Consider the following 27,190-nt stretch of genomic DNA (forward strand, 5'->3'; position numbering starts at 1 on the left):
CTGCTGCATTGTAAGAAGTATGTAATCATTTGTAACGTTTAGAACTCTCTCCATAGTTGAGAGTTGTGAAGGCAAGGATTTGGAAGGACTCTGCACTTTCCAGCAGAAACAGGCAAAGACGATCGTGTAGTCATCACATAAGCTGAAATTCACGATTGCGTGGGCTCACCTGGGCACGGCCCGGTGGCCTCTTGCAGCATGATGGGCCTTTGGTGACTTCGCATAGCGATTGACATCAATTATATTACACTTGTACGGAGCCCCGGTACATTTTTTTGTGATGATACAATTGGTTTCCATGATACCATTGAGATGGCCCCTGTTGAGGGTATCTGAATCAGGAGCGGCTTAAACGAGTGTGTAATGGGTGCGGTGCACCCGAGAATTACCTCCTAGATATTACCTGTATCTCTAGGAGGTAATGACCCGGGCGGCAGCTCGGGCTTTAGTTAGGCACCAAAATTTTTTAGAAATTCCAATAGTAAAAACTCGAATGACATCACGCTTTTGAGCTATTCCTTGACGACAGAGATGTTGAGAAAACTTGAGGATATAGGGCCTGGGATCGTAATATATATCAGAAACAAAAAAATGTACCTCTTTCACAAAGGGCAAGTGTGCATTTTAGTGCCCCACCCCATAATTTTTCTGGAACGGCAAAATGAAGGCAAGGGAAAAATTTGGCTTACTTGTCTGGCTTAAGAGCACTAGAAATAAAATTGTAATAAATTTTTTAATGAATCTCAGCTCGTTATAGAATGGAACTGACAGGGCCCAGGACGATTCTCAGCCGCTATGGTAGTCGAGTGACGAGTGACGAGTACAGTGACGTACTCGCATCGCGAGGATCCGGTTTCGAACCCCACCGTCACCATAGTGGTGGTCGGCTGAAATTGGTTTTCTGTGGTTTCCAATTTCGAGGCGCAAATGTGAGCCGATCTTACCGTTAAAAAGTCTCGCCACAGAGAGCAACAGGCCTACAATAATTCAATCATTAAACTTCACTCATAGTTAAAACAATTGAAGGCAGATGGAAGCACTGCACACAACAAGCATTACATAGAAACAAGCTTCACGTCAGGTTCACTACACATACACACATTCCAACATGCACCAATTCGTTAGAAGTTGGGGGACGAGGCGCATTTGCTGTTCAGTAGCAGGACGATTCTAATCTTTTTTGTTTTTTTTTCACTCTATAAATTAACTATAGAAAGGGACGGAACGTGAAAAGTCTGACCTGGGGCCCTGCTCTAGGATGTGGGACCCATGGTGTGATATAGTTATCTGGCGTAATTTAGAATGATAATGATCCTGGACTAAAATGCAGGACAGCTTCTTTCTAAAAAAGTGGGATGTATGGTCATACAAATTTTTTACGGTAAACGATTTTGTTACTAAAAAGTATCAGCTGAGCGAAGCCTTATGAGTCCCCCCCCCTTCCGCCAGGGTTGTCCTTGGGGCGGCATATGAGCCTTCGCACCCGGGCGGAAGGTAAGCTTGAGACGCCCCTGTTCTGAATACTAGAAATATTGCCTCGTGGCAACGTAGTAGCATTCACATTCTAACTAAACAATCAACACATACGACTAACGAGATTATTCCCTGAAAAAAGAAAATGTGTTCCAAAAAACATAAAGCCTGTGTATAATACCACGAATTCCTATAAAGAACACTTCTGGCGCTAGACTATTTCAATGCACAACCAATGGTAACAAAACACGCAACGAAAGTGGATTTAGTGTTTACAGTCATGCGCCCGTCAGTGAAATCCAGGTTCCATTACATAATACTCAACAGGAAGTTACTAATTTGTCGCGAAAAATCAGGACATATACAATTTTTCACACTTTTACTTCTATCCTTTTAAAAACCATGGAGAAAATCATTTCTCTAATCAGTGAAATTTCTTATACGCGTTAGTAGTCTTGGCGGCGCTTGACCGCGATAATGTCATTTTCCGCCGCTAGATGGCGCCACCGGAAATGTTTTCTCGCGCGTTTTTGACCGACTTCCTTTTTTAGCCGGATTTTGAACCAGATTACCTGACCGATATATTTTCAAAATGGAGGTATTTTTTTATGTCACTGTCGAGACGTTATCTTGACCATGGGATGTTGTCTATGGTTATCAACTAATTTCCGATAATTACTATACGCTCTTTGGAGTTCAAATCCAAAGTAAAACTAAAAGGGGCATGGGGTTATAGCGTTATCTTGACGATGGGATGTTGTCTGTGGTTATCAACTAATTTCCGATAATTACTATACGCTCTTTGGAGTTCAAATCCAAAGTAAAACTAAAAGGGGCATGGGGTTATAGCGTTATCTTGACCATGGGATGTTGTCTGTGGTTATCAACTAATTTCCGAAAATTACTATACGCTCATTGGAGTTCAAATCCAAAGTAAAACTAAAAGGGGTATGGGATCATAGCCTTATCTTGACCATGGGATGTTGTCTGTGGTTATCAACTAATTTCCGATAATTACTATACGCTCATTGGATTTCAAATCCAAAGTAAAACTAAAAGGGGCATGGGGTTATAGCGTTATCTTGACCATGGGATGTTGTCTGTGGTTATCAACTAATTCCCGATAATTACTACACGCTCTTTGGAGTTCAAATCCAAAGTAAAACTAAAAGGGGTATGGGGTCATAACGTTATCTTGACCATGGGATGTTGTCTGTGGTTATCAACTAATTTCCGATAATTACTACACGCTCTTTGGAGTTCAAATCCAAAGTAAAACTAAAAGGGGTATGGGGTCATAACGTTATCTTGACCATGGGATGTATATAACCCCCCGACAGCAAGGAAAGACCATCATTCTTAGTTTCAAGCTCGATCGAGATGGATTCCGCTGCAATCTTTGACGAAAACCCATTACCTAGTGATATTGACTGGGATCTAGAGGAACAGGTATGTTCAATATCATTTTAATTTCTTTTTTTATACCAATGTATCCAATGTATTTTATTTTTTGAACGAGTTTTTATTTTTTCTAGAATGCGTTGATCTTCGGATCGGATTTCCATATTGATGAGGCGCAGTGGATTATGGCCGAGAACCCTTTCTCTCAAGAAATCGATTGGACCCAGGTCGAGAAGGTTGGTTCAATTTGTTTTAAAATTATTTACTATCTCTTTTTATTTGTCTCCTTCGATTATTTAATACTGTTTCTTTCCTACAGGATGCCATAGAACAGATAGGTGGCGGTGGTGATCCGGGCGAGGGAACTTCGAATTCCGTAAGCATTATTTATGTCAATTAATTATTTTTTCTACTTTTTTTTTCAATATGCTCATTCTATTTTTTTCTTTTATAGACCCGACGTCCATACGTGCTGCAGGAGCAGTCCCGCAAGCTGAACAAGAAGTTCAATGCTGAGCAAATCACTTATGCTGCCCGTATACGAACCGAAGCCCTAGTGGACCCGTCAACTCGCCTGATAGCTGCAATGGCTTTTTTGAGATCAATGTTGAGGCAGCTGATAGACGAGACAACCAACGGGCTGCATTCTGAGGACCGCATTCGGTAAATATTTATTGGATATTCAGAGTGTTTTGAGGAATTTTTTTGAATTGAATAATTAATTTTTTTTTTCTTCAGGATTGTCATGACGTCCGATAATTTCGACAGGCCTATCTCTACATCTCTTGTTACTGTAGCCTCACTCACCATAGAATCACTCCTGGCTGTGATAATGAAAGTTCTACAGAGCAAGAACTCCATACCCCTGGACGACCCATCTCTCAGGTTTGACATCATCACGGTCCGACTACCACGAGGTGGTGGCAGATGCAAGATTGTCAACATATCGTCTGACCGGCTGACAAAACAATCAGTTACACGTATACCCGAGGACGGACTGTGTTGTAGTCGTGCCATCGTTGTTGGACACGCCATCCTTGAAAAACATCCGAGGCTGTCGACGGTAAAAGATGGGCGTAGAAAATTACAGAGAGACATGGCTTTGACATTGCATCGAGTGGCTGAAGTTCCCGAGGGCCTTTGTGGCTTTGATGCTATCACAAAGTTTGCCGAGGTTCTAGACGTCCAAATATTTGTCAAGTCTTCGGAAGAATTTTATCGGGTAATTTATTTTATTCACCGATATTATTTTTAGTCAGGAAGAATTTTTTGTTTAATCACTTGAAATTATTTTTTATATTTCTTCAAACTGTTTTTTTTTTATGTAGGTGGTGTTCAAGACACCCAGGAAAGACAGAAAAATATTTTTGTTGCTCAACGACGGGCACTATGACCTCATCACATCTCCCAAGGGTTTCCACGGCACCAGTTTCTACTGTCCGGATTGCGACAAGGGCTACGACCATGTCCAGAGACATAAATGCGCAGTCCGATGCAACACCTGCTTCAGCGATGCATGCACTCTCGTCATTCCCCAACGCTGCGATGACTGTCACAGGACATGTCGATCGGCTGAATGCTTTGCAAGGCATAAGAGTCTCGGGGGCAAAAACAGCAGCTTCTGCCAGCAATTCTACGAGTGTCCGACATGCAAGAAATTTCTTGTAGAAAAAGAACGGCCTCGAGGCAAACACGTCTGCGGGGAAAAGTATTGCAGCAACTGCAAAAATTTTCATCAAGATGAACATCATCTCTGCTCCCTCAAAAAGAAGAACGTGAAGACCCCTTCCGACAAGATCGTTTTCTTCGATTTCGAGACGGATCAATCTTCAGGCGAGCACGTGATAAACTTTGCAGTTGCTCAGTACTCGGACGGAGCTGAATTCGTCTTTCGAGGGTATAACGCCCTCAACGAATTCTGCGCCTGGCTCTTCCGCAAAGAACATAAGGGGTACACTGCCATCGCACACAACATGAAGGGGTTCGATGGCCAATTCCTGCTCAAGTAAGTTTTTTGAAAATGTTTACATAAATAGCATGTTACTGTTTTATTATGCATGCATTTTGTGGTAAATTTTATAACACATATGTATTTTTTCTTTACAGATATCTCCTAGAACAAGGAATAAAGCCTTCTGTTGTGCCGTGTGGATCCAAAATAATGGCTTTGCGGCTAGACACCATCAACATCAGGGTTATCGACAGCCTTAACTTTCTCCCTATGGCTTTGTCCAAACTGCCGAAAACTTTCGGGTTGGAGGAGCTGAAGAAAGGGTACTTTCCTCATCTCTTCAACCGACGGGAAAACCAAGACTACAATGGACCCCTCCCTTCCATGAACTTCTTTAATCCGGAAGCTTTCGCCGTCGAAGCGAAAGCGAAATTCGACAAGTGGTACGAGCAGAGGAAAAACGAAAGTTTCGTCTTCCAAGACGAAATGTACGAATACTGCAAGTAAGTTGTTTTCTCCTCCATATTCATTATTGTTTTATTCGTTTAGATTATTTTTTCCATTCTTTTAACATTTCTACACTATGTTCTTAATTTTTAGGTCAGACGTCGATATTCTTCGTCGATGCTGCTTGCAGTTTCGGAAAGAGTTCTTGGGATTAACCGGCGTCGACCCCTTTCAGTACCTCACCATAGCCTCGGCCTGTATGGCAACATACCGGTCGAAATACATCGACGATGGTGTAATTGGTATGGTTCCTGCCAACGGTTACGTCAACAACACCAATAGCAGTCGCCTAAGTATTGAATGGCTGTCATACCTAGGACTGAACATTCAACATTCCAGAAACGGGACGGGAGAAAAGAGAGTGCTTGGTCTCAGCGTGGACGGGTTTTGTGAAGACACAAACACCGTGTTTTTATTTCATGGTAAGCGTCATCGATTATTATTATTTTTGAATTAATTTTATTACTTTGTTTGCTTTACTACATATGTTTCATTTTAATTATATATGCTTTGTTTCTTTTCAGGATGTTATTGGCACGGCTGCCCACACTGTTTCGAAAAAGATATGGTGAACCCCAGCACCCAGAGCTACATGTGGGAACTCCACAGGAAGACCTTAGAGCAAGAACAAAAAATCCGTCAAGGCGGATACAATCTCGAAGTCATGTGGGAGCATGACTTTAACGCCCTGAAGAAAACGGATCAAGCTCTCAAATGCTTCCTGGTGGACTTTCACTATGTCGACAGGCTTAACCCACGGGATGCGTTCTATGGCGGAAGAACTAATGCCACTAAACTTTTATATCAAGGCACCGCAAAATATATTGACTTCACGTCTTTGTACCCGTGGGTCAATAAATACTGCAAGTAAGTACTTTAAAATTTATAACTTAACAAATATGGCTACCTTTACTTTTTTTTACAAGTTTTTTATTTCATTGCAGATATCCGGTCGGACACCCCAAAGTCATCACTGAAAATTTTGACGACCCCACAACATACTTCGGCATCATTAAATGCAAAGTACTACCACCTAGGGGCTTATATCTACCCGTTCTCCCATACAGGTATTATTATAATTTTTTTATAACGTGATCTTCACGTATTCCCAATCTAACATAATTTTTTCATAAAATTTTTTATTATTTTTATCATCATATATTTCATTTTTTATAGATCCGGTGGAAAATTGACCTTTCCCCTGTGTCGTTCGTGTGTGGAAACACGCTTAAAAGAATGCCAACACAACGACGAGGAAAGATGTATCACGGGTACTTGGGTTACTGAAGAGCTCAAGAAAGCCGTTGAAAAAGGCTATGTGGTGAAAAAGATATACGAGGTATTTTTTTTTTCCAACCCATAATTATTTTTAATGTTTTCCCCGATTATATTTGTTTTCTAATTAGGATTGTTTTCTCTAGGTTTATCATTTCGATCAATCTCGAGAGGGTCTTTTTGCCCCCTACATCAACGCCTTCCTCAAGATCAAGCAAGAGTCCTCGGGATGGCCGTCAAACTGCGTCACGAATGTTGACAAAGACGCGTACGTGAAGCGGTATCAGCAAATTGAAGGCATAAAATTGGAGCCGGGAAATATCCAAGTCAATCCAGGTCGGCGTCAAGTGGCGAAACTTTGTCTGAATAGGTAATTATCATTTTTAACGATTGAAAATTTTTGAAAACCATGTTTTTTTTTATGATGAAATAATCATTTCTTTTTTTTTTTTTTTTTCCAGCTTCTGGGGTCGCTGGGGTATGCAGGAAAACAAGACGCAACTGTCGTACGTCACTAAAACATCCGATTTTCACAAAATGATGAACGATCCTTCTATTGAGGTACTTTTTTTTTTTAATTATTATTATTTTTTAAGATATTTGATTTCATCAAACTAAAAAACAATTTATTTTTTTCAGGTCAAGGATTTGTATCTACCCAGTGATAACGTTGCAGCTATTGAATGGCGACACAAGTCGGATTTCATACCCCAGACCGACCGGACCAACGTTTTTCTGGCTGCCTTCACGACAACATGGGCCCGTTTGAAGTTGTACTCCGAGATGGAGAAGCTAGGCGATGCCTTGCTCTATTTTGACACCGATTCGTAAGTATCTATAAAATTTTTTATGAAACTAATTTTATGTGAGCATTCTTGCATTTGATTTTTCAATGTTTTATCACTTGACTTATTGGTTTTTTAAATTTCAGAATCATCTATGCTAGCAATGGGACCAACGATCCACCATTGGGCGATTTCTTGGGCCAATTCACAGATGAGCTCGATGGTCATCACATTACGGAGTTTGTGTCAGGTAATTTTTCTCATTCTCGTTATCAAACTTTAATTCATCCTTTAATTTCACAGGTTGAGACGTTTCTCATTATATATATTTGTTTTTGAAAAAATGCTTATTTTCAGGTGGAGCCGAGAATTATGCCTATAGGAGGTCAGATGGCAGGTCATTCTGTAAAATTCGGGGCTTCACACTCAACTTCAAAAACTCGCTAGAGCTCAACTACGACACGATGAAGGCCCTGGTCCAGTCCATGGATTTTGCAACGAAGATCGCTATCGTCGATACCCACAAGATAGTGAGGGAGGCTAAGAGGAGGCGGATACTAACCAGACGAGAGGAGAAAAAATACGGTCTTGTATACGACAAGAGGGTTCTTCTGCCCGATTTCACGACGCTGCCTTATGGGTATTAATTTTTTTTTTCACGTCAGAACATGTTTCTTACCGCAAAGTCCCTTATGTAAATACGCCTATTTCATGAATAAACTATTTATTTTTGTTATAGATTTGTTTCTCTCGTGTGTGTTTTTTTTTTGGTATTTAATGTTATGCAAACAGAATTAACTGTCATTTGCGATGGAGGAGCTAAAGCTTAAACATCCTTTTGGATGTATAGTGTCTGGACCGACTTCTTCGGGAAAAACTCGATTTGTTTCGAGACTCATAGCCGAAAAAATGATTGATCCATTTCCTACGGAAATTGTCTGGTTCTATGGTATTTATCAACCGTTTTATGAACAGATTTCAGGTGTCACATTCGTAGAAGGTTTACCTACAGATTACGAATCTTACATAGGTTCGCGAACGTTATTTGTTATCGATGATCTGATGTCCGAGCTAGGCAACGACAAGCGATTAACTAATTTGTTTATTCGCGGAAGCCATCACAGAAACCTTTCCGTGATATTCATCGTTCAAAATTTCTTTCATAAAGGCAGTCAGATGCGAGAAATATCTTTGAATGCGCATTATCTCGTATTGTTCAAAAATCCGCGAGATAGAAGCCAAGTTCAACATTTAGCTAGGCAGATGTATCCGGGTAGACAGGCATTCTTTCAAGAGGTTTTTAACGATGCCTGTAAACCCGCTTATGGATACCTATTGATAGACTTGAAACCGAACACGGAAGAACAATTATGCCTGAGAACCGGTTTTTTCCAAAATGATACATATTACGCTTACCAACCCAGATAAATTCATTTCGTGTCAAGCAGTCGAAGAGGTCACATCATGGAAAGGGGTCTTGTCATAGACTTTGAAGGTTTCCAATGTACTTCGAGAGGATTTATAGTTAAAGAACTGGCCTACTTTTCGTTAGATGGCAGTAGTTACGGGACTTATACTTTTCAACCACCTTATGACTGGTTCGAACTGAGTGGTAAAGAAAGGGCGTCTGCTACGTGGGTGATGTCTAATCTACAACACATTTCATGGGAGGGCGGCAACATGCCCTATGAAAAATGTTCAGAAATTCTCTCATTCTTGTCGGATTCGTATTCTGAAATTTATTGCAAAGGACTTGAAAAATGCAAATTCATTGGGCAGATGACGGGGAAGATCTGCCACGATCTCATTGGCTATCCTACATCCCCCTCTTTACCAAATCCCAAAGTGCGTTGTTTCAAACACGGCTTTAATTTTCCCCATTGCGCACTGATCAAGGCTGTCAAATACGGTATGTATATACGAGAAAGAGGTTTCGACTGTCAGTGACGATACAGATGTCGAGGTATGCACAACGAAATTTAGAGACTCTTAAAGAGCTCACCTGTTGTAGAGGCAAGAAGCGTACTGATCTGATAAAGAAAAGTAGCAACAGTGTCATACGGGCTCTATGTGAAGTGTGTCTTAACGTGTTAAAAGGCAACGTTCCCGTCACGAAATCTCAGAAAGCGAAACTCAGTCGTCATAAGAGGAGTCTGAGAAATTTGTCCAAGAAGAATCTCCCACTATATAAAAAACGGCGTATTTTAGTCCAGAGAGGTGACGGTTTTCTCAGTCTACTTTTACCAGCAGCAATATCCGTTATCTCCTCCCTCATAAATGGAGCACGCTAAAAAATACGTCATCGTTCCGGCAGATAGACATTTGAACGCTATTGAACAACAGCTAAGCAAGTTAGATGGTGATATCAACATTGTCCTGAAGAGAAAAGGTCTAAGAGACGATGAAAAAGCGAAACAGTATTTGCAGGTATTGCAAAGGTACCTAGCGCTCACAGAAAATGCGAATACTGAAATTTTAGGGGAAAAGAAAGAAGATGATATAAGACCCGATTTCGAGAACATGATCATACGAAAAGCCGCTCCGAGTCACAAGAAAAGAGCTAGAGAACTGGTTGACACCATGAAAGTGAACAACAGACAGCTGTTTTGGAATGAGGACGGCGAACTTGTTCAAGATGGCGTTGTGGTCCCGGGAACCAATATCGTGGAACTCATAAGACATAATCTGAGAAAGAAGAAATTTGGAAAAGTACCTAGAGGAAACGAAGCATTTAAAAATTCCGTTGAACAAATAATGTCTCCTCAATGGTTATGCCTGTAACTTTTTTTTAGAAGCAATAAAGAATGTGAAAATTTAAAAACCTGTGTTATTTTTTCTAGTATATATTCTCACACGATATAATTATACTCTCATTTGCTAATGAACAGAGCTAAGAAACAGGTGTGTTTTAGCGATAACGTATCAATATTCGTAGTTGGAGGCGAGGATAGAAGAGGGTTTTGGGTCGAGGATGCGATAAGATTTAGGAAGAGAATATCCGATTTTGAAAAAATATGGACAAATATACAAGTCCCTCCGAACCGGCCAGTTTTGGCGGAATCCACGCGTTTCACAGGCGTCTTAGAGAAACCGGAAAAAACGTAACTTTGAAAGATGTCAAAGAATTATTGCAGGGTAACGAAGCATATACATTGCACAAACCATCCAGAAAGAATTTTAAGAGAAATCGGGTGATAGTGGGTGGTATAAACGAACAATTTCAAGCCGATTTGGTAGACATGCAGGCCCTGAAGAAGGAAAACAAAGGAATCAAATACATACTTACCTGCATCGATGTTTTATCAAAGTTCGCTTGGGCCATACCCTTGAAAGATAAAACTGGAAAAGAAGTTACCGAAGCGTTCAGAAAAATTTTCAGAGACCGCGTATGCAAGTATTTGCAGACTGATAAAGGTACAGAGTTCAAAAATAAAACTCTACAAACTTATCTAAAATCGATGAATGTCATGCATTTTTCAACAGAAAGCGAGAAAAAAGCCTCTGTTGTCGAGAGGTTCAACAGAACTCTTAAACAAAAAATGTTCAAATATTTCACGCATAAAAATACGCACAAATACATAGACGTGTTAAGCGAACTAATGCATAGTTACAACAACACATGGCACCGTAGTATAAAGACTAAACCCGTTCTTGTTACCGAAGAGAATCAATCGGTCGTTTGGAATGAACTGTATAAGGATATCTTGAAACCCGTGAAGACAAAGTTCAAGTTTGACATCGGAGATACGGTCCGCATAAGTCGCGCAAAAATGGTTTTTGAGAAAGGATATGAACATAACTGGACTCGTGAAATTTTCACTATTAAAGAGAGACTCGAGCGCTTTCCTCCTGTGTACAGGATAGCCGACTCTGGTGGCGAGATTGTCCATGGTACTTTTTACGAATCTGAATTGCAGAAAGTGAAGCGGAGCGAGTATTACCAAGTAGAAAAAATTCTAAAGAGACGCAAGGTAAGAGGTAGGATGGAGTATTACGTAAAATTTAAAGGCTACGACAGCAAGTTCAACGTATGGGTGAATCATCTCAAGCGCATATAAGTGACAGTGTTCACACAATTATCGGTCATTCAACAAGATGTCGTTCTATGTAACACTTCCCAGCGACAGTTCAGGGTCATACTATCCTGAAAACACTATATCTCATTTTGTCACAAGATTGCCATTTCCAATAAGTTTGACTGGCGAATGGGAATGTGCGCTTTCGGAGATTGTTTATTCTCACACGTGGTACAACATAACCGAAAAAAATAATCTGTTCGGGTTCGATCTTGGTGATGATAAATTGCAGGGAAGAAACGTACCAGTCGGATATTACGAGACAGTTCCAGATCTCTTGAACGGCTTGAAGATACCAGCTTTAAGAAACAAAATATTGTTCAATTACAATGAAAACACCAGGAAAGTGAAAATAACACTAAAAGATGGGGCAAAACTTCTGTTAAAAACTGGCATTGCTGAGCTACTGGGATTCGAGCCAACGCTGATCGAAGAAACTACCGAAAGTCCTTACGTTGCTGACACAAACGTGTTTTTTCCAGTTTTGTACATCTATTCCGATATTGTGCAACCTCAGGTTGTGGGAGATGTGCAAGCTCCTCTACTGAGAGTCGTTCGCGTGAAAGGAAAAGATAACGAGGTCATAAGCTCTCATTATGATAGACCTCACTATCTCCCTATAGCTCGAAAAGAATTCCAGACTATAGAGATAGAAATTCGAGATAGTTCGGGAAATCACATACCTTTCAGTAGAGGAAAGTCGATTCTGATTCTTCACTTCCGCATGAGACAGTTCTTATAAAAACACTGGTCTTATCAATCCGTTGTCATTTACGAACTAGATACGAAAGATGAAGGTTCCATACCATTGTTGCACTAAACAGTTTGAGGACTACTATGTCCAACAAGCCGGACAAGGCCTGCCGTATTATTCGGGTGCTGTAATGCAGAGAGGATACGGTCTAGGTAGTATATTCGGAAGTCTTTTTAGAGTAGCCATGCCTTTTCTTAAAAAGAGTGCTAAAACTGTTGGTAGACAGATTTTACGCTCTGGCGCTGATATAGTTGATGACGTAATGAAAGGTGAAAACGTTAAAAGAGCAGCGAAAAGACGAATGGGTGAAGCTGGAAAGATACTGACAGAAAAAGCAGTGTCCAAAACTCGGTCCATGTTTGGAGCGGGACATAAAAGGAAACGCAAGAAGGCGAAACGCATCATTTTAGCCAAACGACCCAGCGGAAACACACACGATATTTTCGATCCGTGATGGCTTTTCTCTTGAAGGATTCTCCTCAGCTGGCAAAATCTGAACTCAACCTTTTCACTCTACCCGGAACACAAACTACCATAGAAAGCGGAAAATGGGTTACCTATTACCCGCTTTCAAACGTCTCCGATGGTGGCCCTCTGGAATTTAACATTGGAGGAAGTGGTGATGAGTATCTGGATCTCTCTCAAACGTTAATTCATGTGAAAGCTAAGGTCGTGAAAGGTGATGGGTCTTTTCTAGATAAAGAGAGTAAAGTCGCCCCTGTGAACCTATTCTTGCAATCCATGTTTTCCCAGGTTGATGTTTCTCTGAATGACCGTCTGATATCATCTTCCAGTAACACGTACCCCTACCGAGCTATGATAGAAAAACTCTTGAACCACGGTAACGAAAGCAAAACCAGCCAACTGACAACTGAACTCTTTTATAAAGACACTGCCGGAAAAATGAGTGATGTGGACCCGACGTCAAAGGACCCCAATGACGGTTTAATACAGCGAGCGGCGTTCATCGAAGAAAGTAAGACCGTCGACATGATTGGTTCGATTCACGGGGACATATTTTGTCAACAGCGACTCTTGCTGAATCTCGTTTCTCTAAGAATAAAGATGATTCGTAGCAAGTCAGAATTCTGTCTGCTTTCGCCAGACAAAAGTGCAAACTTCAGAATTGTTCTCCGTGACGCATGTTTATACATAAGGCACGTCAAAGTGTCTCCTGGTGTGCTTGTAGGACATGCGAAAGCTCTAAGTCATACTTCAGCCAAGTATCCGATAGACAGAGTAGTGTGTAAAGTTTACTCGCTACATCAGGGAAGCATGTCGTGGGTTCAAGACAGTGTCGTCGTTGGACAACTACCCAAAAGAGTGGTAGTCGGAATAATAGACAACGACGCTTTTTCGGGATCGTATAGCAAATCGCCGTTCGAGTTTAAACATTACGACCTTAACTTCATAGCCACGTATACTGACGGACAGCCAGTACCTTTCAAGCCTCTAGAGCCCCAATATGATCAAGGATTATATGTCAGAGCGTATCATAGTTTGTTTTTAGGGACTGAAAAAGCCTGTCAAGACAGGGGTATAGATATCTCTAGAAGTGAGTTTCCATTGGGATACGCTATCTACGCCTTTGATCTGAGCGCCGATCTCTGCCAAGGCGATCATTTCAATTTGATCAGACACGGCAACCTAAGACTGGAAACAAAGTTTAAAGCTCCGCTCGTCCAACCTGTTTCCGTCATTGTCTACTTGGAGTTCGACAACGTCATAGAAATAAATCAGGCACGAAACATCCTCTACGATTTCAGCAGTTGAATATGTACTCATCTCAAATAAAAACAATTTTAGAACGCGAAACACCATACTTCATCGATGTGTTTCCATGTGACATGCTACCTGTGCATATTCAAACCTATCCGGCGTCTTTAGTTGTGAACGCGGATAAGCACACACAACCTGGTTCGCACTGGATGGCAATCAACATTCCGGACAAGAACACCTTGGAATTTTTCGATTCATACGGACAGAAGCCAGAGACTTACGGAAAAGAAATTGCATCATTTACAAGAAGATATAAAAACATTTTATGGAACTCGACTCCTCTACAATCACCTACCTCCAATGTATGTGGACAATACGCTGTGTTCTTTGTTATACAGAGAAGTAGAAATGTAGCTTTAGAAAGTATTGTTAAGAAACTAAACAGAAAAGGAAATGATTTTGCTGTTTATCAATATGTAAAGAAAAATTTTGCTGTACGATTATTATTCAAGAAATAAAGTATTTAGTCTAAAAATTGTCTAGCGTTGGTTATTTAAAAACAGTACACAAATGAAACACAACCAATTGAAAATAAGAAAACGTTTATACAATGAATAAAGATCGATAAAAGGCTAATAAGGGTTATACATGAGGGAATAGGGTGTTTGCATAAATCCTCGTTCAGCCTCCTTAATCAAATCTGAAATACGAATCGACTTGAAAAAAGTCGATTCGTATCGACTTTTTCGACGAGTAAGGCCCCGCCCCTTTTAGTTTTACTTTGGATTTGAACTCCAAAGAGCGTGTAGTAATTATCGGAAATTAGTTGATAACCACAGACAACATCCCATGGTCAAGATAACGTTATGACCCCATACCCCTTTTAGTTTTACTTTGGATTTGAACTCCAAAGAGCGTGTAGTAATTATCGGGAATTAGTTGATAACCACAGACAACATCCCATCGTCAAGATAACGCTATAACCCCATACCCCTTTTAGTTTTACTTTGGATTTGAAATCCAATGAGCGTATAGTAATTATCGGAAATTAGTTGATAACCACAGACAACATCCCATGGTCAAGATAACGCTATAACCCCATGCCCCTTTTAGTTTTACTTTGGATTTGAAATCCAATGAGCGTATAGTAATTATCGGAAATTAGTTGATAACCACAGACAACATCCCATCGTCAAGATAACGCTATAACCCCATGCCCCTTTTAGTTTTACTTTGGATTTGAACTCCAAAGAGCGTATAGTAATTATCGGAAATTAGTTGATAACCATAGACAACATCCCATGGTCAAGATAACGTCTCGACAGTGACATAAAAAAATACCTCCATTTTGAAAATATATCGGTCAGGTAATCTGGTTCAAAATCCGGCTAAAAAAGGAAGTCGGTCAAAAACGCGCGAAAACATTTCCGGTGGCGCCATCTAGCGGCGGAAAATGGCATTATCGCGGTCAAGCGCCGCCAAGACTACTCGCGTTCCTATTACAAAAAATCTCCTCTAACAATCATATTACAGCTTGAATTTGTGCATGACACATAGTGTCATGCTCCAAATGTTTTGCTTGGTGAAGGTATAGTTTTTCTCTTCCTTTTCACTCTTATTCATTGATTTAAGTTTAGAATAATTATATTTTGTGATTGAGAAATCAGAAAGATTGACTCACACATATTGATCGATAATATTATAATCTGTGATCGATAAATATTTTTAATATGTCAGTTGAAATGTTTGCCGATTCTATTGTTGTTTTTGTTGGTCTCAAGAATCCACTGCTATTACCATCGACATGAATATTCTATGAATCACTCGCTACTTCCTAGTACGTGAGTTTGAAAGAATCACGCTGTTACACAATCCATAAGAATACAATCAAGTTCTTTCAACGTTGCTATCGTAATGTATAAAAATTGTTTAAGGCTTTCTCGAAACACTCTTGATGGATGTCTCGGCAAACAATAGATGCTATATAAGTAAATACGGATCCTTTCTTCATCAACTGGAAATTCAAATCACGTATCTGGCTCGTGGAAAGTGATATCGATTTATGCACTCAATTGCAGATGGATATAAATACAAATGTAAGATCCAGTATAAACATGATGGGTAAATATAAGTGAAATTGCGGTTTTAGTAAGGGAAAGTGCCCAAATACCGTCCCCCCAAGCAAAATCTTTAATTCTGAAATACGTTTAGAGTTGAAAATAATTTAAAAATTGATTTAAGTAACTCAATTCCATACCTAATAGTGCTGCAAGTGTGTGATTGTACTAAAAATAAATTTTTTCTAACTAAAAAAATAATCAAAACAACGCAAATTTTGGATTTTCATCAAAGGTATCTCAACTCCATCCGTCCTTTCCAGTTATTATCTACACATTTGTTTTTATTGGAAACGATTTAAAGTGTTGAAATGTCTTATAATAAACTTATGGAGATGAAAACGTGTTTATACATTTTTATACTTAAGTTAAATATATAAGTTATGAGGAAATAAATTACATTTAAATTATTTAGTCATCCAAACAGAAATAGCAAAAAGTTTCTGAGTTTTGTTGGCGATGAACACATCTCGCGGCATCACCTGAAGCATTTCGAACACTTCACCAGTTTTAATATACATATCTGTAGAGTAATATTTCTTTGTCTTATTTTTATGACTTTTTGTTGATGATATTCCAGACTGATATTTATCTTCAATGATGAGACTTTTCATGGCCTTTGTGATTGGATTGTTTCTCTCCTTACCGTTCTTCTACAATTGTTTTTTCTACAGAGGATTTTACAGATGTTTCATAGGGACTTCCCGTCACCAACAATGTGGTCCCGGCTCTGGAAGATGTTGAGGCTAAGATGGCTGGGATTTTATTGATGTCTCTTGGATCATACATCAATCGGAATTAGTCTAAGTAGTCAGGAAAAAAATATATCACAAGGAAAGTACATTATGAGTGTCCTAAATCTATCCCCGGAACGGATTAGGGAATTCAGCTACAGCAAAAATTGTGACTGCTCCTGAATAAACGACTACAGCTACACGACTATGACGATTGCAACGCAATATTAAAGTAGCGATCTATAATTATCATTCGCTAACTCGTGAGAAACTTACCGTATAAGGCGTAAATATAACTGTTCAAAGTTGATTTCGCATTGTGACAATAATAGTCAATAATGTCAAATGGTCAATATGTCAAAAATAGTTTTTGTTATAACACAAAAACTATTTTTGAAAAATTAAAGTTTAAATGAAGAGAGCAAAGCAACTGCGTCACTGAAAGTAGTCAACTGAATGATTCTCCGAAGTGTTTCCTGGCACTCTCCCAAGTTGAACAGCTCTGCACATGCAAATTAAAGGGGGGGGGGGCAGATTCCGGGCACTTTCACTTATATTCAGGGCTTCACTTCCCAGACGCGGGGCCCAATGCGAAAATAATGTCCTCTTAGCCCCGATTTCATATATTCTATGGAAAAAAAGGAAATCGGCATCCAACAAAATTCATATATTATTATAAAATATACAGGAATACTGAAAAATATAGACACAATTAAAAATGTAAATTAATAAAAAAAATTATGATCATTTCGAACTGCATAACATTTTAAATTGATGAAAGAAACAATTCCAAAAGCAGTTAAAATTAGAACCTAATGAAAGATATTATCTAAGAACTAATGAAAATTCAGAAACCATTTATTGAAAATAAGAAAAATAATTGACAGATAACTATAGCATCCATTAAAATTCAAAATAAATGAAAAATTAATTCGAGAATCGATCAAAATTCAGAATAAGTGGCAGAGATAGTTACAGAATTTTTATGAAAGATCAGAATTCATGAATTGAGAAAAATTCAGAATTTATTGAAGAAAAAATTACAGAATTTTTATGAAAGATCAGAATTCATGAATTGAGAAAAATTCAGAATTTATTGAAGAAAAAATTACAGAATTTGTAGAAATTCAGAATTTATGAATGAAATAATTCCAGTATTATTTATTCTTAGATGAAAATGCAGAATTCCAAAATGAATGAAAATTCAGAATTCCAAAATGAATGAAAATTCAGAATTCCAAAATGAATGAAAATTCAGAATTCCAAAATGAATGAAAATTCAGAATTCCAAAATGAATGAAAATTCAGAATTCCAAAATGAATGAAAATTCAGAATTCCAAAATGAATGAAAATTCAGAATTCCAAAATGAATGAAAATTCAGAATTCCAAAATGAATGAAAATTCAGAATTCCAAAATGAATGAAAATTCAGAATTCCAAAATGAATGAAAATTCAGAATTCCAAAATGAATGAAAATTCAGAATTCCAAAATGAATGAAAATTCAGAATTCCAAAATGAATGAAAATTCAGAATTCCAAAATGAATGAAAATTCAGAATTCCAAAATGAATGAAAATTCAGAATTCCAAAATGAATGAAAATTCATTTGGAATTCTGATTCAAGGAAAATTCAGAATTTATGAAAGAAATTATTATTGCCGTAAATGCAGGGCTCACCAAAATGCCAGATGTGCCACCGCACCTCTCGCACACCCCTAAGGGCCGCTCTGCTCTGGTTGCGAACTTAATTAGTTCCAGAAGTGCGTTCGCAAACTGAATTGTTTGCAAACCGAAATAATTCTTCGCATTGGAATCAATGTAAAATGAATTAATCCGTTCCTGGAACCCCAAAGATTTCTAGTGTGAATTTTTAGAACAGCTTTTGTTCATAACCAATGGTTATCATTAAGCTAACACTGAAAAATCATCAAAATTCGAAAGAGATAAAATGCAAACGAAATTAAGACGATGCAAGGGCAAAATCTGGTTTCATGAATATATATCATCATTAATCCCCCCCCCCCCCTTTACGATCAAGGACGTAATACTGAGTTCAAACGCCAGTGGAATAAATTCAAAAAAGTGCTCCCTGTTTCTTTTCCTCTCTCCTCATTACCATAAAGCTTTGTTGCAACCCTACGAAAAAAAAGTCGCTGTTATTGCGTTCGTAATGTCCTACTATTATATACATCTAAGAACGAAAGAGAATATGTAGGTAAGGGTGAAAAGAGAAATCTACTTCGTATCTACCCTATTATCTGTAAAAGTATTACAGATAAGAGAGAGAGAGGAGGGGGAAGGAGATAAAAATATAATAGATAAGTATCTCTCTCTATCTTATACTTATGCATTATACTGTTTTCCTTTCGTTTGTTTTCCTTTTATACTTTTCTGTCCCTCCTTTTCTAACATGCGGTTGGGTTAGGACAAGGTTACCATATTTATCACTGATTCGTCACACAGAGATCATCCGAATTTCTTGCTAATCGCTTGTAAGCGAAGCAGTTAATCTCAGCGTCAAAACATTCGAAATCTCCGCTTGCAACACTATCTGGCGACAAAATATATTTCAGGCCAAATTGTTTTGGTGGTTCTGTAAGACACTTGCCGTCATGCTTTGTAAATAAGAACTATGCAATGTAAAATGATGAAATAATATTTACAGAAGTTACTGACTGTTATTAGCTCTATGCCAGATATTATTGCAGATACTGCAAAGCAACATTAAAAAAAAAGTTTCTCTCTTCAGAGCTTCATAAAGTTTGAAATGATCTGCTGTGATTCATAGGCTAGATACGAGGCGTAGTATTTGTTGGTGAGAACTTTAGTCTGATAAAATACAATTCTTCAATGAAATTGTATCGGAAAAAAAAATTGTAAGCTCAGACTTCTGAAATACGCTTCCTTTGGGATTCAGACGGTTTTGCGTGTTCGCAAACCGAATTTTTCGAAAACCGAAACATTCATAAACTAAGGGTTGACTTTGATTTAACCCTTTCAGCAGCAATCCCGAGATATCTCGTCAAACTTGATCTGCTTTATTTCAGCCACCCCCCCCCCCGAAACATCCCTACTTATAAAAACGCGTTGAAGTTGTTTTTGCAGCAAAACATGTTTTCCCTTCCTCCAACCAATCAACTGCCATTGGGCGGAGGACAAGGTTAGCTCTTGTTCAAGGTTAGATAAAGAGATAAATAAGCGCTTTTTTTCGGTATAATACAAAAGTTTTTTTTTTTCCAATAAAAGAAAGTATTTCTCTTCCTAGAAAACCACACACGTCATGGCAAGTACTATTGTATCATAGTGAGGGAAATAAAAGTGATGGGCAGAGTGAACTTTCTTGTTCGGTGGGGGAGGGTGGAAAGCAGTTAGCTCGCAATCCGAAAAAAAACAAAAAACAATTATTCTTGAAAATAGGTGGTAACTTGTGAAGGTTTCTCAATTTCAAATTTGGCAGTTGTAATGCGGATCAGGAAATTTAAAAAACCACTTAAGAGGTTAACTACAATGATCTTTCACTTGACAATTTTAACGTAGAAATATAATATTTTTTCAATGAAATTCATATGCGCTGTAATTAAAATATTACCATGTTATGTTTGTAATATTTAAACCTTTTAATTGGCAAGCATTGAAATATCCAGAGGAGAAAAATTTTGAAGGGGTTATATATTAAGAAAACGAGCTACCCTGAATGCTCCTACATGACAAAAAAATTTATTGTCAATATTAAAAATGTGAAAAAAAACTAATATGGGATGTTGCACTTCAGGGGAACGCACTGAATTTTTATATGATTTACGTAGATTTGAATATTATAAAAATGCTATTCATTGTTTGCCAACTTACTTTTCTATCATTGTTGAAGAATGCACAGAAATATATCTCACACATGGTGTTTCCTTCTAAAATGAACGGGTCAAAAATCATTCTTGTCGGTTTGTCAAGAAATAGGAGACGTGTTGTACACGTCTCCTATTTCACTGTACACTGTACATTGAGCCATTCTGCTGGCGATTATAAAAACTTCATAAACAAATAGCTAGTAAAAATCGGATATTTAGGAGTTGCTTAGAAGCATCAATGCCGAAACGAGCTCAAAACATAAAATGTTTTTTGTTAGAAAATTAGGACTGGTCTGATTAATCGGGTCGGTTAATCGACCAATTGTTAATCGCAATTAAAATTTTTAGTCGGGTTACAATCGACTCGATCAATCCGATTTAAATTTGCGTGTAAAGTTTGCAATTTATCTTGATTTGTTTAACGAAATCGATTAGTTGCCTAATATACCCATACTAGCTGTAACCCGCGGCTTCACTCACGAGAATTTGGCCATCTGAAAATTGTTTTGCAATGATTTTCCTCATATAGCACTTGCACCACTCAGCATGATTTTGCTACATATAACTTTTGAACCCTCTTATGACCTCCTTAGAGGCCGGATTTTAAAAATCCCCTTCGTAAATTGTTTTTACGACATCAAGTAAAACTATTGACAAAATTTCATAATTATAGCTCCAGTGTTTTCGGCATGGCGTGATTTCTCTATAAAACATTTGAACCCCCTTAGGGGTCGAATTTAAAAAAACCCTTTGTTAGTGGGTCTTCACTTCATGAAATGAAGCTCTGACCAAATTTCATGACTAATTTCAGCGGTTTCTGTTCGGCATGATTTCTACATGTTATCTTCGAACCCTCTTTTTTGACCCCTCCCCTCTCAGAGATAGAATTTCGAAAAACCCCTTGTTTGGTTTTTTTGTTTTACGTCATGATATAACACTTCCGACCAAATTTCATAATTATAGCTACAGCGGTTTCGCTGTATAACCTTTGAAGCCTCTTATGACCCCCTTAGCGGTCGAATTTCAAAAACTCCCTTCTTAGTGAATCTTTACGTCATGAAACAAAACTGTTGACCAAATTTTATATTTATGGCGTCAGTGGTTCCGGCTCGGTGATGATGAATCAGTCAGTCAGGACATGTTATCATAAATGTATAGATTTAAAAATATTTGAATTAATATTTTGATCAAATTTTGCGTCATAGGGAAATACGAGTCGATTCAACAAAAACTGGTGATGATTTCAGTCTCAAATTGAGTTTGATTGATAAGTTTTAAAAAACAAAGAATAATTGTATCCACTATGAATAGTAGTATTTTTAGAAGCATCAGAGCTTCCCCCTTTTTTCCCACGCATCATTCGGGAGGATAACAATCTGATTGAAGTATGATCGAGTGTGATCAAATATGATCGTAAGTAATTTCGGAATCAGTGATTAACCTAAAATAATCGATTTTTTTTAAATCGACAAGATCCAAGTATAAAGAAAAGTTCCAGGTTTTTACAAAATATGTTCAGCATATTAAATTTTTTACTTCAAGCAGGCAACCTTGATATATTTCTATATTTGTTAACATCTGAGGAATAGGGACGTAAAATGAATAAAATATATTTTTATAGTATCAATTTATAGTGTATTGTTACAAAAATATATTCGATTAAAATTCGATTTATCGATTAAAAATTTTTGATTAACCAGTTAAAAATTTTAATTGTTTCCCAGACGTTTGTCCCAAAGTTTGTACGATTGTAAGAAAGTCACGCGTCAATTGTATATAACTATGTAGAGTTTCTAGCACATCTAAAGTTTTTGCAGTAAGAATTTTTTTCGTATTATCGTTTGCATTAGGGCTGGTCGGTTAATCGATCAATTTTAATCGCAGTTAAAAATTTTGAGTTAATCGACTCTCGATCAAAATTTTTATTAAAAGTTTGTGAAAATTATATATAACTTGTTTTTTTTTAAATTTTCAGTTTTTTTCTCTCTCAAATTGAAATTGATGGGAGTTTTAGACGACAAACAATTTATTGTCTTTACTATGCACAGTAGTTTTTCGTATTCTTGGAAGCATCAACTCATCTTCTCACCAAGTACCATTCGAGAGGAGTTTCTAGGAAAACATGCAACAGTGTAATCGAAAGTAATTTCGAAATCAGTGAATAATAACCAAAAATAACAGATTTAAAAAAAGAAAAATGATCCAAGAAGAAATTACAGGTTTTGGCAGCTATGTTCAGCATGTTAAATTGCTTGAAGTGGTCAGCTTTAATTTCTCAACCTATATTCCTATATTTGTTCACATCTACCGGATAGGTGAGTTAAAATGAATAAAATATATTTTTATAACATTCTATTAATATTATATGGTCACAAAAAATATTCGATTAATCGATCATAAATTTTTAATTTACCAGTTAAAAATTTTAATCGATTCCCAGCCCTCGTTTGAATCGATCTCTTCGTCATCGTCATCGTGCAAATTTTTCGCGATACATTCTGTAGCTCTCTCTCGTAACTCACAGTCGTCTCTCTCTCTCAACCAACTTTCATTTTCATTTTGAATGTTCAAATACAACGCCACAACAGGCAAATTGCCCAACGAGGTGGCTGACTTAAGAACATCATGGATCCCCGAGCCATTTTTTGGAGGCCCTACCTACTACTGCTACACCACACATGCACCCCGCCCACACCCCCCGCGGAACCCCCCAACGAATCGGTACATGCGGAGTGTGCGTGTAGTGAAACCTGACGTGAAGTTTTTTTTTGTTTCTCTGTAATGCTTGTTATGTGTAGTGCTGCCATCTGCCACCAGTTTTTCTAACTATGAGTGAAGTGTTATGATTGAATGATTTATCGTTGTAGGACTGTTGCTCTCTGTGGCGAGACTTTTTAACGGGGAGATCGGCTCGCATTTGCGCCTTGAAGTTGGGAACCACAGAAAACCAACTTCAGCCGACCACCACTGTGGGGTTCGAACCCGGATCCTCGCATCGCGAGTCCGTCACTATAACCACTCGACCACCACAGCGGCTAACTTATAACTGCTTTTATTTACTCATTTAAGACCGGGATTGAAATATAAAAGTTTTATAAAAGTTCTTTTATGAAACATGAAAAATTGCGCCAATAAGCTTATCAGTTGCATTTGCTTGAATGTAGCCTATGAGCTTTATTAGTTGGATTTTTGAGTTTTATAAGAGGGATTTTATCAAACTTTTATAGTGTAATACCGGCTGTGTAATACCGCCTGCGGGCTGCAAGAATTTTGCCACCCTCTTTCCCCATTCTAGTCTAATTTTTTTGACTACTCTTTCCTCGAATTCACCACCACCGAATTCCCGCAATTAAATTTGTGTTTCTAAGGCCGGAATTACACTGTAAAATCTTTAGAAAAGTTCTTTTATAAAACTTAAAAAGTTTTGGTTACATTTGCTCGAATGCAACTGATGAGCTCATTGGTTGCATTTTTCAAGTTTTATAAAATAATTTTTTTTACAAAACTTTTATAGTGTAATACCAGCCTAAGTCACTGTTAAGGCCGCTAAACAATACGCTGACGTGACGTGGCCCCACATCAAGTCAGATTAAAATCGAATTCTGATTCGTGGGAGTTCTGTGACGTGGAAATCACGTGGACATGTCATTCCTACGTTATAGAATTATCACAAATCAGATTTTGACGTCAATCTGACGTGATGTGGGACCACGTCACGTCAGCTAGTGTGTAGCGGCCTTTAGTTTAGTCTCACGTACTCCCGTAAGTCACTCTTTTAGTCATGCACATGCTTGCACACGCTCTAGCTCACTCTTTTGATTGCTCATTGACATGGTTCCTTGCTGGGTCACCCTTCTAATCACTTACACTTTTATACATGTTCTAGGTCATTCTTTTGGCCACCCACATGCTTAACGCGCACTTAATCTCTTAATCACTCACTGACGTAGCCTCTAGCTGTCTGGGCAGAGGCAGATTTATTGAGGGTTATACAAATTTTTCCACCCTTCTCCCATTCTAATTTTCTTGGCCAATCATTCTTCAAATTTGTCGCCTCTCTAGCTTGCTTCCCTGGGGTATAGCCCGCTAAGCGCCCCCCCCCCCCGTAAATACGCCACTGGCTATGGAAAATGTAGCAAAATAAATACAAGCTGGAATGTGTAGGCGCAAACCTTGGGAAAAAAATGCACTCTACCTTTCTCCAAAAAAGACTCACTATTGGTTGCAAGTTCTTATTCCTATCGCCATTCCCACAACCAACCCCTTCAGTCAGGGCCGTCCTTATCAGACGTGGGGGCTCGGTGAGAAAATATTTTCGGGGTCCTTAGCCTCCGATTTTATATATTTTGTGAAGGAGGAAAATTGAGTATTTTATCTCCAAAGAATTATGCATTATCACAGAATATATACAAGAATGCTGTAAGATATCTACTCACCGATGAAAATTCAGAATTAATGAGAGAGAAAAAAAATCCCAAAATTGATGAATATTCAGAGTTAATGAGAGAGAAAAAAATCCCAGAATTGAATGAAATTCGGGATTGATAAAAGAGAAAAAAATCCCAAAATTGATTGAAATTCATAATTAATGAGAGAGAAAAATCCTGGAATTAACTGAAATTCAGAATTGATGAGAGAAAAAAATCCAATTTGGGGAAGAGAGAAAATTCCGGAATTGATGAGAGAGAAAGAAATCCCAGAATTTTAACTGAAATTCACAGAATTGATGAGAGAGAAAATTCCGGAATTGATGAGAGAGAAAATTCCGGAATCGATGAGAGAGAAAATTCCGGAATCGATGAGAGAGAAAATTCCGGAAGCGATGATTGAGAAAATTCCGGAATTGAGGATTGAGAAAGAAATCCCAGAACTATTGGAATTCAGAATTGATGATTAATAGAATAAAAAGAAATCTAGAATTGATGAAAATTCAGAATTAATGAGGGAGAAAAAATCCCAGAACTGATTGAAATTCAGAATTAATGAGAGACAAAATCCCTGAATTGAAAAAAAAACAAAATGAAGGAAAGAAGCGTTTTTTTCGTTTATGTCGTTCTTTTCCTGTGATGTTTTGACTCAAAAAAAATATATATCATATATTGCACTCAGAAACGTTGAATGTTTTTGTTGGTCTCAGGAGAGGCCGGGAAACTCCTTTCTAATTGGGTTTTTGAGCACAGGGTGTCCGTATAAAAAGTTATTTTATTTTAGTTTTTTTTTAATTTAATAACCATACAATCTATAGTAATATGAATGACGTATCTAATTTCTACATGTTATTTGGATACTTTCGATGGTGTATTTACAGAAGGGCTTAGCGGGCTATAGCCCAGGGTGGCAAAATCAGAGGGGAGGCAAATTTGGGGAATCAGTAGAACGGGGAGAAAGACGGAAAAATTTGTATAACCCTAAATAAATCAGCCTCTGGTGGGACAGAAAGGGACTAGGTCAGTGAGTGACCTAGAGAGTTTGCAAGCGAGTGACCAAAACAGTGCGCAAGCATCTGAGTGACCAAAAGAGTGACTTAGAGAGTGTGCAAGCATGTGAGTGACCAAAAGAGTGACCTAGAGAGTGTGCAAGCATATGAGTGAACAAAAGAGTGACTTAGAGACGCAGGTGTACTTGCAGGAGTTAGGGAAGATCAAGCACAGGCTAGCGAATTCGAGGAAAGATTAGTCAAGAAAATTAGACTAGAATGGGAAAAGGGCGGCAAAATTCGTGCAGCCCATGTCCGGTGAAAACATAAATGGGCCTCTGGATACTTTTTCTAATTGGAAGTATGTCTCAAGGATAAACGGTTCGCCAGTAAAATGCGGCAACGGGAATTACGCAATCACCCTGTAAAGAGATAAAAAATCAAATACATGGACACGCAAATGTACATCACAGCACAAAATCTCATTCGTCGGCGTCACGTTACTTCGTTTTGCATTACGCTTGTACTGGACATCTCAGGAGGAGCATCTCTTACAATTGTCCAACAGTAGTCAGCCTGCCAACGTTCTATGATCCTTACCACTCTATTACTTCATGTAACAGTACTCGTAAAGCACTTTTCAACTGTTAACATGGCAATATCTAAAAACCACTGCCCATAAAACTTTTTCATGGTGGTATTCGTGTTCAGCGGATCAAAATCATTGGAATTGTATATTTCTCCCATGTCGCACGCAATTTCATTGTTGTCCAGTGTAATCAGCCCCATATACAGGGTGTCCCATCAAGACCGCACAAACTCTGCGCAGCCAGATTCCTCGCTTGGAATACTACATAAAAAATGCCCAAACAACAGTACCTGTACGACCCATAGTTTTCGAGAAAAATGCGAAAGAAAAGTATGACGTCATATCCGGTGCTATATCAAACGACGGCTTGACGTCATTCCACGGCACGCGCATGCATGCCTCGATATGCGCGGTGGATATTTTGAACATCTTCCTACGTAAACCTATGCAAATACCGATGTTCATGTGTTGCCAATAAAGTTTTTTTTTTCCCCCTTGCACCGGATATGACGTCATACTTTTCTTTCGCATTTTTCTCGAAAACTA

General features: G+C 38.3%; 2 protein-coding genes and 1 long non-coding RNA gene across 3 annotated transcripts in view; 2 read left to right on the forward strand and 1 right to left on the reverse strand.

The window, feature by feature from the left end:
* The window catches only part of LOC149074617 (uncharacterized), a 139,597-nt gene that overhangs the window by 48,396 nt on the left and 64,011 nt on the right, over positions 1-27,190 (reverse strand). The window lies entirely within an intron of this gene.
* On the forward strand, positions 3,521-5,332 carry LOC149074618 (uncharacterized). The gene is made up of 3 exons (XM_089246687.1): positions 3,521-4,096; positions 4,203-4,879; positions 4,981-5,332. The coding sequence occupies exons 1-3, from the start codon at positions 3,620-3,622 to the stop codon at positions 5,330-5,332; spliced, it is 1,506 nt and encodes a 501-aa protein (XP_089102813.1). The 5' UTR covers positions 3,521-3,619.
* Positions 5,404-8,039, forward strand: LOC149074619 (uncharacterized). Its single transcript, XM_089246688.1, has 9 exons — positions 5,404-5,754; positions 5,857-6,199; positions 6,277-6,399; positions 6,509-6,671; positions 6,754-6,977; positions 7,069-7,168; positions 7,247-7,434; positions 7,539-7,703; positions 7,775-8,039. The coding sequence occupies exons 1-9, from the start codon at positions 5,409-5,411 to the stop codon at positions 8,037-8,039; spliced, it is 1,917 nt and encodes a 638-aa protein (XP_089102814.1). The 5' UTR covers positions 5,404-5,408.

The sequence above is a fragment of the Pholcus phalangioides genome, unplaced genomic scaffold (genome assembly GCF_987345545.1).
Source record: "Pholcus phalangioides strain wild (caught in Gottingen) unplaced genomic scaffold, Ppha-v1.0 ptg000017l_1, whole genome shotgun sequence".
Classification (NCBI taxonomy): domain Eukaryota; kingdom Metazoa; phylum Arthropoda; class Arachnida; order Araneae; family Pholcidae; genus Pholcus; species Pholcus phalangioides.